The sequence below is a fragment of the Periplaneta americana genome, chromosome 10 (genome assembly GCF_040183065.1).
Source record: "Periplaneta americana isolate PAMFEO1 chromosome 10, P.americana_PAMFEO1_priV1, whole genome shotgun sequence".
Classification (NCBI taxonomy): Eukaryota; Metazoa; Arthropoda; class Insecta; order Blattodea; family Blattidae; genus Periplaneta; species Periplaneta americana.
Window position 1 is genome coordinate 140,514,450 of NC_091126.1, and position 11,040 is coordinate 140,525,489.

Genomic DNA, 11,040 nt, shown 5'->3' on the forward strand with positions numbered 1-11,040 from the left:
CACCAGGGCACATTATTTTCAGCAGGTGAGCATGCAGGGCAGCCATCATCTGATATATTGCAGACAATATTTCAACACAATCATTAAACTTACCCGTAAAATGCTCAAAGAGAATTAATAACAAGAGTTACATGATTTTAATAAAGTTAAAATGTTATTAATATAATAATTAGATTCTACTTGCATCAGTGTGTGAACTCTTATAGATTAATCGGAACTTGACAGCGGCTCTATCTCCTCCATATCTGACACAACCACATCACTATAACACACGCTTTGTGTACTGACTGCTTTAACAATACAATACAATAATGTACAATGCAAAAATCACTGAGATCTGCCACGAACAAACTGTTGCAACTGAGACATTGGCCTCGACCTCGGTGTGAGAAAGACAAAGTCAGGGATTCACAAAGGCATCTTCCACGTGATCAAGGCATGCATCTCTCACATGATTGTTCTCGGAATGCACACGCGCTAGAAGCAGACGAGAGACGAATTTTGTGCTGACATACATGGTGATTCAATAACATAGGGATACAGGGATATCGAAGAATTTTCATTAGTTAGATATATGAGCATTGGTATCGGAGAGTTCATTACTTCTCTACAGGGAATAGTGGATTTTCTTTTTCTCTAGATTCGTGATTAAATGTTATTCCATTTTCAATCTTGTGTACACCACTTTTAACACTTGAATATATTTAATTGATGAACTAGTGGACTTACTCGTGTCAAATATGTAATATTTGTCCGGCTTACAGCTGTTTCAGTGCTTCACACACCATCATCTGATGGCTCTGAGTAGGCTCTGATGATGGTGCGTGAAGCACTGAAACAGCTGTAAGCCGGACAAATATTACATATTTAACACGAGTAAATCCACTAGTTCATCAATTAAATAAATGTTATTCTTTGGAGAATTTCTTTAATTCTACAGAAATTTGAGGTTGGCAACAATGAATCTCAACACCATCATCTCATGGCTCTGAGTAGGCTCTGATGATGGTGCGTGAAGCACTGAAACAACTGTAAGCTAGACAAATATTACATATATAACACGAGTAAATCCACTAGTTCAATTAAATAAATGTTATTCTTTGGAGAATTTCTTTAATTCTACAGAAATTTGAGGTTGGCAACACTGAATCTCGCACTGTGTTAACAGCTGTGCTGATGTGCTCTGTGAAGCTGCAGGTCACCTTGGGAGGAACTGCCTGCCTATTACGCATGCGTGTTACCATAATACACGTGCATGCAATGCCTGAAACTACTAATATAAACATATTGTTTAAATCGTAACAAAGTGTTCTTATAAGCATGTTTAATTTACCCATATTCTATGTATATTATACATTTTATTATTTTAAAAGGAACTATTTTAATGTGATGAAGAAGATAACAAGCATGAGCTTGGAGGCGTTGTGCGTTCAATAGCCAATCAGGAACCATCATGCCACGTGCATTTATTTACATTTACTTCAATCTTTAGCTGGAAAGAGAGTAGTATTGAGCTCCCCCTAACTGTGAATAAAGCAAGCTGGCAATGTGAAATGGATTGGTGCCTAATATGTGTTATCTGTAATGCCCTAAGGCAGTGGTCAGCAAGTTGCACATATTTTGTGATGTCAGAGCAAGATCAGGATAGATGAGCACCTGAAGAGGAGCACAACAATCACGCAGCAGCAAGCTAGCACAATTCTGTACATCGGAGGTAAAGGGCACTATCTTCATTTTTTACGAAACTGAAGTGTCTGCATATTGTGGCAACCATGCTGGAATGTTCTCGCTGCCTCGGGAGTCGAGCACACGTCTGGCAGAAGGGAGGGCGCGCACAGAAGGGAGGCGGCAGAGAGGGGAGACATAAGTCGGCAGACGCTGAGCGCGGCGAAGGGAAAGAGGACTGCGGCCCGCACGGATTAGAGGGGATGGATGTAATGGGAACTTATGGAGTCTGAGTGATGGGAAGGCCCAGAAAGTTCGCAAGCCAAGCGAATGATTGTTGTAGAAACAGATTGTTCTCGAAGATCGAAGGTACGAGAACGTGTGACTTAACACATAAAAAGCGAGCAGCCTTCGAGTAGGTCAGTTTTTTGTGAAGCAGCCGTGAGCGAACAAGGAAGCCAGCCTTCGAGACTTGGGTTTGACACGTGAGTGAACTTGAGTAACTGTAGCAGCCCCCAGGCAGAAGCAACGCATCCAGGAGTCTTGGGTTCGGCGTGTAGTGAACTTTATCTGAAAGTCTTGAGTTCGAAGTTCAGTGGACTGTCTCTGGAAGTCTTGGGTTCGATACATTGTGAACTTGAGTGAATGAGCTAGAAGAACTAGCCAAGACGAACGAACTGAGAACTGAGAGTTTTGTTTTGTAAATAGTGCTTTGTGAACATTAGTTGAGATTAGGAGTACATTGTTGTTCTCAATAATCCAAGAGAATTGTCATTGTCGTCTGTGGAGTGCAATAACGAATACTATGTTGCTGTGTGGAGTGGAATACCCATTGTTGACGGGAGTGTTTAAATTCAGAAATAGAAAGCCATTATTGTTGTAAATAAAAGTAACATTATTGTTTTGAATTAAAAGTCACAATATTCTTGTTTTATTTTTCGCCTTCTTTTCAGTGGTACAAAGCACACAACTCCTATGCGTAACAATAAGTGATTTAGCCTGTTGGAAATGGTACTATGTGCCATATGGTATCGAGATAAAGAGCACTTTCATTTAGCTCTCCTGTAAAATTCAATATTTGTGACATAGTGCCGGTTACCTCCGGTATACAGAATTGTATAAATAGGTAGTTCGGGAAAATCAAGTTCTGATTTTATTTATACATGGTAATTTGTCTATACAGGGTGGAAGGTAACATTTTACAATCTTTCTGGGATATGATACCTCGAATTATAACAAACAAGAAAGACTAATAATATATTTTTGTTCCCAGAAGAACTGTTTTCGAAAAAAAATGGTCTTTTGTAACTTGAAATTATGATTAAGTTTTTCATGAAACTACTCAAAATTGGATTTTCATCTCACGTAGGATGATAGAATAGGTCATGTATGGCCATGTTACAGTAGTATTTGCATGGAAAATAACACAGATTTCAAATAAATCGCGTTAACAATCGTGTACACATTGCATGGGTACAGGGCTGTGACAAACTGGCAACACTATTTCTTACATACGCAAACCATGTGGCCAAGCTAGGTGTACAGAGCAGGTGATACGCTTACATTCACTTCGTCATTAGTTGCAGGCTACATGCAGTTCGAAGCAGTTGGAACACAATGAGATGCCACAGTTTTCTAATAGTGAGTATCTGGACATGTTATTAATTTATGGCGAAACTGGTCACAATGCTGCTGCAGCTGCTCACTTATACTGTGACAGATAACTGGATCAGGAGTGTAGACACGCAACTGGTGGACACTTTGAACAATAACTTTAAAAGACACTGTGGAGAATGGTGTACAAAATTTAACAGTGTATCTCACATTAATGTGTATCATTTTCATTTAGTTTCAAAGTTGTTTATTTCTTCCAAATATTGTATGTAATTGAGTTGGAGTGACATCAACTGTGTGATCTTCAATGTAAAATAATATTATATTTAAAGGATTAATTTTGTTTTATGCATAATTTTTCATTCTACTGTATTATTGATGAAACTGCCTTAAAATGTAACAGAAACTACGTGTTTGTTCGTACTAAATTTAGTGCTGAAACGATACAATAACGAACATTTCATCATAGATAATGAATAACATAGTTCATGGAATTAACATGTTACGATTACATAAATTTTGATTTGTCTGTATTCTCAACAGATGTTTTTGTTTACAAAACAGTATGTGTGTACATCCTCTCAAAACCCCTGCCAAGTAGATGATTGGAGCGACATTCAGTATGCTGGGATGAAATGATCTCGCGAAGTAAACACTGCTACTGTGTACAATGTTGCAACATTCGTTTTCTCGAAATATTAAAAAAACTATTGGTTGTATGAAAAAATATTTGATAAAACATTCCCAAATGACATGATCTGTTATGTGTGTGAAGGATTGTAAAAGGTTACCTTCCACCCTGTATATTATATTGAAGTCGGTGTAAACGATTTGGCAGAGAAAGTACTAGTGAAAGATCATTACATATAAACATTATTATCGGTTTGGAAACATTTTATATTTATGGAGTATGGGGGCAATGACAAATTATTTAATTTGTTTTAAGATACTCGAGCATGCAAAAATAGTTACACTGAAAGCATCATTATTCAGAATGTCATGCCAATGATTATGTTGTTGTTAATGGGGTTTAAAGGGCGTGTCAGCTTCTATGGCTATTTGCGCTCCAATGATTACGACAAATGTGAGTGAGATGATTGGTGGGTGTAATACAACTGAAAGACAAACTGTTAAATGTTTATACAAATCTGGCTTTCAGGTAGTAGCTCCCTGTAAAGCAGGTTTGAATAATTTCAAGGAAAAATTGTTCCGGAGCCGGGTATCGATCCCGGGACCCTTCGCTTAGAGCGCGAACGCTCTACCGACTGAGCTACCCCAGGAACTATACACGACACAGTCACTATTTTTCCTTTTATAACCACACAACTCAAATGAGCTGACAAGACACCAGAACTCAACTACCTGAAAGCCAGATTTGTATAATACATTCGTTACTGGAGGTAAGTTAACAGAAAGCCACAAATTAAGTAACACAGTATTGTGTGCACTCATAGTCGAGTTCTGGCGTCTTGTCAGCTCATTTGAGTTGTGTGGATATAAAAGGAAAAATTGTGACGGTGTCGTTTATAGTTCCTGGGGTAGTTCAGTCGGTAGAGCGTTCGCGCGCTAAGCAAAGGGTCCTGGGATCGATACCCGGCTCCGGAACAATTTTTTCAAGAAAAAATTGTTAAATGTTTCTTTGCTTTGAATTTGCTACAGTAATTTCATTTGGTGTCCATAGGAGTTCTACTGTCAATAGGTAATAATTTTGAAGAATCTAATTAATATTTTAATTTACCATGCTATCAGTACTATTGGGAATGTATAATATACATATCATATGCACGAAATCAGTTGTATAGAACGTCACTATAGAGTTCAATTCAAGCTTATAAGCTATTCTTCGGCACTCAAGAGCTCTGAATGTCAATGTTCTTAAAAGAGAGCACGAAGGCTCTGAGGGATGACATCACAGAGCACTAATCCTGCCAATCACTACCCTAAGGCAATGATTTCCAACTAGCCAATGTATGAGAGCTTCAGAAAAATCTGTAAGAGACACTGAATCAAGAGCAAGAAAACATAGAAGGGCAGCAAAAAAAGAACTTCAAGATGAAGATGAGGGGGATGCTGACAACCCATCATATGGTGCTGGAATGCATTGACAAATTTTGAAGTCCGTTTCCCTTAAGTTGTAGATTTTTCATATAAAATTTTCTTTTTCTCAGGATCTATTTGTCTGAATTGGTTCAAATTTACAGGTTAGAATTATTGAGGCCTTTAGCATATTTTAACATGGGAATTTTTTTTATTCTTTGTATTTAGAACAAGTTAGGGTCTTACAAGCATTGAAAAATGTTGTAAAATTTCCACTTAAAAATTAATTTTTTTAAATAATTAATATTTTTAAATGTCCCTCTGTTAAAGCAACCAGAAAGGTACATTATACAACTCATACTTTTTTCAAGATTATAATCCTAACAGTCTCCGAGAAAAAGAAAATTATATATATGCATTTTTAACATTGGTAAGAGAGGATCTTTCCAGACTCCCTTAAAAATGTGTAATGTAAGAGCACTCCAAGTTCGACTGAGAACATGAACAGACATGGTGATTTGTGTGGGGGCTGTAAGAGAGTGATGACTGTGGTGGATTACAGTAACTAATAGACAGATGTAATAGATCATTTAAATGGCTTGGCTATATCCCTTTAGGGTAAAGTGATGATAATTAGTAAAACACATTACAAAATTATAGCATTAAAACAAAAACTATATATGTTCAAGATTAATACTTCTCATTTTCGAAAGTTAACAAAGGTGCTTGAGTATTCTCTTTTCACTGAAAATACTGACGAGTTAGTGCAGACATTAGCAATTTTTCTATTGGAATTTAAATCTAAGTCCTGTCAGTGGTCCAGTGGGGTTTGCCACACCCGGTAGAAAATGTTTTTACGATTTTCCAAGCGATGGCACAAGTTAAGGCTGGTTCACAATAAACTGGAAACAAGAACCAGAATGAAAACGAGAAGCAGAGGACGCGAATATGAAAATTTTTGATTCACAATAAACTGAGAACACAGACGACTATGCATATCGATATGTATGTCAATAACGATATGTAAAGTCGATATTACGCATTCTAATGTTATTTGTGTATAATTGACCTATGGCGTTCTCTCATGAGTACAAGGCAGCCAACATAAACACAGGTTAACCAACTTAGAAATTTCAACTGAAACATTTCATTAGATACAATACTATCATGCATCTTTATTATCACAACCTATTTTAAGTCTACCATAACGTAAAATAATTAGAGAAGAAACGTTTGTAATAGAACAAAAATGAATACAACAGTAGTTATTGAATTGAAGCGTGAATATGTAGTGTGTAATTACAACCAATACAGTAATAAAATATGATTTGCTTCCGATCGGTGTTCAAAGATGCAGTTATTGAAAGCCACGTATTCTCCTTCATTTTCTCATCTTTATACGAGGTGCGCCGCTTATCGTAAACGTGAGGATTTTCCTCAACACTCAATATTAGAATCTCATCAAATAAAACTTGCTCCATGATACACAGCACAGAACAAAATAATGCATAGGTTATGTCACGGTCTTCTTGCTACAAAATATACGACGACAAAATAGCTTTTAGATGGCAATAGAATGAATCTAGTGGGTTGTGATCGGGAACGTGAACGCCAAAGTTGAAACTTGGCCAACTCTCCGTTCCCAATCCCGGGCTCCGGGGAGCTTTCGTTAATTGTGAATGCTCACATTTAAATGTGCACATTTTAACAATTTTACCATTTTTGTTTTCGTTCCGATTCTCGTTTCCGGTTTATTGTGAACCAGCCTTAATACTTCTCATTTTCGAAAGTTAACAAAGGTGCTTGAGTATTCTCTTTTCAATGAAAATACTGACGAGTTAGTGCAGACATTAGCAATTTTTCTATTGGAATTTGAATCTAAGTCCCATCAGTGATCCAGTGGGGTTTGACACACCCGGTAGAATATGTTTTTTACGATTTTCCAAGCGATGGCACAAGTTACAAACTTAGTGTTCTGGATACCTTTCAAGTTAAGCTTCTACTTGCGATTGTTGTGTCCTGATTCAGTTTGCTTTGGAAGCTTGTTAGTAGTACTTACTTACTGCCTTTTAAGGAACCTGGAGGTTCATTGCCGCCCTCACATAAGCCCGCCATTGGTCCCTATCCTGAGCAAGATTAATCCAGTCTCTATCATCATATCCCACCTCCCTCAAATTCATTTTAATATTATCTTCCCATCTACGTCTCGGCCTACCCAAAGGTCTCTTCTCCTCTGGCCTCCCAACTAACACTCTATATGCATTTCTGGATTCGCCCATACGTGCTACATGCCCTGCCCATCTCAAATGTCTGGATTTAATGTTCCTAATTATATCAGGTGAAGAATACAATGCGTGGTCGTGCCGGAGAATCAGTCCCATTCCGAGGCTTATTGTTAGGTTTCGTAACAAGCTGTTTTTTTACAGCGATGGGTTGTTAGCAGTGCACGTTTAAACTCAGTTAGGGTGTCTGAAACTCCATTGGACCACTGTTGTAACAACTTGACTTTTTGAAGGTAAGATTTTAATATTGTTGGTTTCTTAAAAGAATGATGAACTTTAGTTATATGACTTCTTATAACCTTTCCGTTAACATAATTTTCTAGAGATATATCTTATGAGAAATATAATGGGAGAACTACCAGTCTTCTCGATGGGATTCTGAACAAACCTGATCTAAATGATTCTGGATCAGAAATTGAAGGCGAAAATGATCATATTAGTTAAAGTCAGCACAAAAGTGATCAGGAAACAGATGGTGAGATTGATGTGAACGAGAAAGATAATTCTGATTCATTTTATATAGGTCGAGATAAAGCTAAGAAATGGCGAAAATAATCTCCTCCCTTGAATGTTCGCACTCGATGTCACAACACTGTCACTATGAACTTTCCACCAATATGATATTATAGTTTTTTGTTACATATAACAGGAGCTATTCGCTCTGCAAATCTGCAAGCTATTTCACTTCCACCCTGTATACTGATTAACTCACGTGATCTCCATAGTTCTTGCCAGACAATAGTCCAGCTCCACCCACAAGACCGCACACAACATTTGATACAATGGTGCCATACAGATTGGTCATGATCATTACGTCGAACTGATGTGGCTTTGATACCAGCTGCATGCAGCAGTTGTCGATGATCATGTCATTGTGCTCAATATCTGGATAATCTTTAGCAATCTTGCGTGAAGTTTCCAAGAACAGGCCATCAGACAGTTTCCTGAAAACAATGGAAACTTTTAGGTTCAAATATGCTATAAAATGGAATACTGTTTCACTAGTACATATTTTGTGGTTTAGTTAAATCAATAAATCTGCAGATGTTCCAATGCACAATCACATTTATTGCAGCAATGAATCAACACTGATCCAAACTTCTCAATGGACGTGAAATTAATCTGTAGTCAGACATACCAAAAACAAGTACAATAAAACTTGTGCAAGACAGAAAATGAATAAGGTGAAAACTTTTCTGATGTGAACTTTTTTTAGTCTTGGCAGATAAAATAGACGTTATAGTGTTATTTATTTTGTATTATTTTGTATAAGGGTTGTAAGAAGTAGTGAAGGGCATTCCATAACCTCTCCTACTCAAATCACATCTCACCTGTCCATGATGCAATCTGTTTTTAACAAATGAGGCTCTGAGGACCAAATAACAATGGTATAATTGTTCCACAAAAAATGGAGGAATTGCCATTTCAGCAGGTTGATCTGCCATGAAATGCATAAGTGTCCCCTAAGTGGTGAAGAGGGGATATCGTCATAGGAATTGTCTGACAATCCTCCCAGCAAGTTCATATGGACCCACTACCCAATAACCAGGTGTGTCCTCTGAACAGTTTGGGGGTTGCATGTAGGTGTATAACAGCCAGAACATAAAAAATATGGTGCTTACATTAAAACAGTTATATACTTTTTGATACACCACTCTCCTACATTGGAGAGCAAAAGAGTTAATTGCTTTTATTGCCAAGAACACAGAATTAATTAACAATAAAATATGTAGAAAATGCCATTTCAGCATGCTGATCCATTATAGCTAGGAATCGGAAGTTTAGGAAAATGCATATTTTGTTTGAATGTACGTATTTTAAGGTTGTTAATTTATGTACATGAATCACGAAAAATCAAATGTTGTGGTGAAGTTTTATATTGGCTATATTTTACTTTTTTACAGTTTGTGCCTTTTTTGTTTTTATTTGTTCTTTTTTCCCTTTTCTGTATAGTCATCCTATAGTTAATTTCGGACACCCTATTGTGATGGAATTCTTAAGACCCTCTACCTAACTAGTCCCATCATTCACACCGACCAGTCACAGCCTCAAGTTCAGATAACAGTTTACTTTATTATCTACCCTTCTCCTGCATAACATAGACGACGTATCTGCTTGAAGCACACAGTCTAGGATTATCTTTGTATTTAGAGAAAAGTTACCTGACACTCCCCTAACACCTGAGCCTATTGTTACGAGGTGGGGGACATGTTCAGAGCAGTGAAATACTACGCGAATAACTTTCAACAAATAGCACTAATTGTTAAAGAATTTTCAGAGAATGATTCTCTGTCAATCAAAGGAGCTCAGTGTGTGTTTCAAGAAAAAGGACTTAAAGAAGACTTAGCATACATCGATGTGCATTTCACTTTTGTAGCAGATACCATTCAACAACTGGAATCCAGCAGTCTATCATTTTGTGAATACAAGTCCCTGTTTTTGAATGCAAAGAACAGATTGTGTGTAGCTCCAGGCAAGTATGCTGTTCAAATATATGAGAAGCTAAAAAGTATTATTTAAAGAAATCCTGGATATGAAACCATTAATTCTGGGTATAAAGTTCTAAGTGGGACCAGTGGTGAGCTTCCTGAGGGGTTTAATGTAGCCAGGATGGTACTGTATAAGCACGTTCCAGTCACGTTAGTGCATGTTCAAAGATCCTTTTCGGCATATAAACAGATTTTGTCCAATAGACGTCACAAGAGCGAGTGTTTTAATCTTGAAAAGTTGCTTGTTGTGTACTGTCATTCAAATTATGAACATGAAGATGAATAAGTGCACACTAAATTAAGCATTCTGTAGGACAAATACCACTTGCCTAATTTTTAAGTGGTCATGCAGTGTTATGTTAATTTGCTCTGTAGGCCTATACATAATGAACAAAAAAGCAAATACTTACATTTAATTAAAACATCGTGTAAGAAAATAGCCCAAATTAATTATTGTGTGTGGAATAAATTTTCAATGGGTAATTTTCTCTAAATTTTTATTTTTAGTGCCTTTTAGATGCCTGGAATACAATTTTTAGTGCCTTTTTAGGAGGCTAAAACACCATTTTTTAGTGTCTTAACTTTCAATCCCTAGTTATAGCATACATAATAATCGTCCTGTAAGTGGTGAAGAGGCGATGTGGTGAGTGGAGTTGTATGACAATCATACTAACTAGACATTCTATTTGAAGAAATAATATAGGCCATATCTTCCCAGGAATCCGTTAAGTTAGTTCAATAGGCAGGTGTATCCAAGACATCAGCTTGTAAAGCAACAAAATTGTTGGAACTAAAGCCTCATAAGACAAGAGTTGTTCATAAATTGAATGAAATGGATCAAGTGCTAGGGTTCAATTCTATTGATAAAGACATGAAAATACAGCAGATAAAAATAAGAAACCTACTTTTTGCTCCTTTTTTTCACTTTTTGAATAACTTTTTCAGATTTTGTT

General features: G+C 36.9%; 1 protein-coding gene and 1 non-coding gene across 5 annotated transcripts in view; both read right to left on the reverse strand.

Annotated features, from left to right (window-relative positions):
* The window catches only part of LOC138708047 (isocitrate dehydrogenase [NAD] subunit gamma, mitochondrial-like), an 87,086-nt gene that overhangs the window by 39,080 nt on the left and 36,966 nt on the right, over positions 1–11,040 (reverse strand). For all 4 annotated transcript variants that reach the window (XM_069838161.1, XM_069838160.1, XM_069838162.1 and 1 more), the window contains one exon: positions 8,311–8,542. In XM_069838161.1, the coding sequence (XP_069694262.1) occupies positions 8,311–8,542 (232 nt within the window). The remainder of the gene's footprint in view (positions 1–8,310; positions 8,543–11,040) is intronic.
* Positions 4,487–4,560, reverse strand: TRNAR-UCU (transfer RNA arginine (anticodon UCU)). Its single transcript has one exon. It is a non-coding gene; the product is annotated as a tRNA-Arg (tRNA).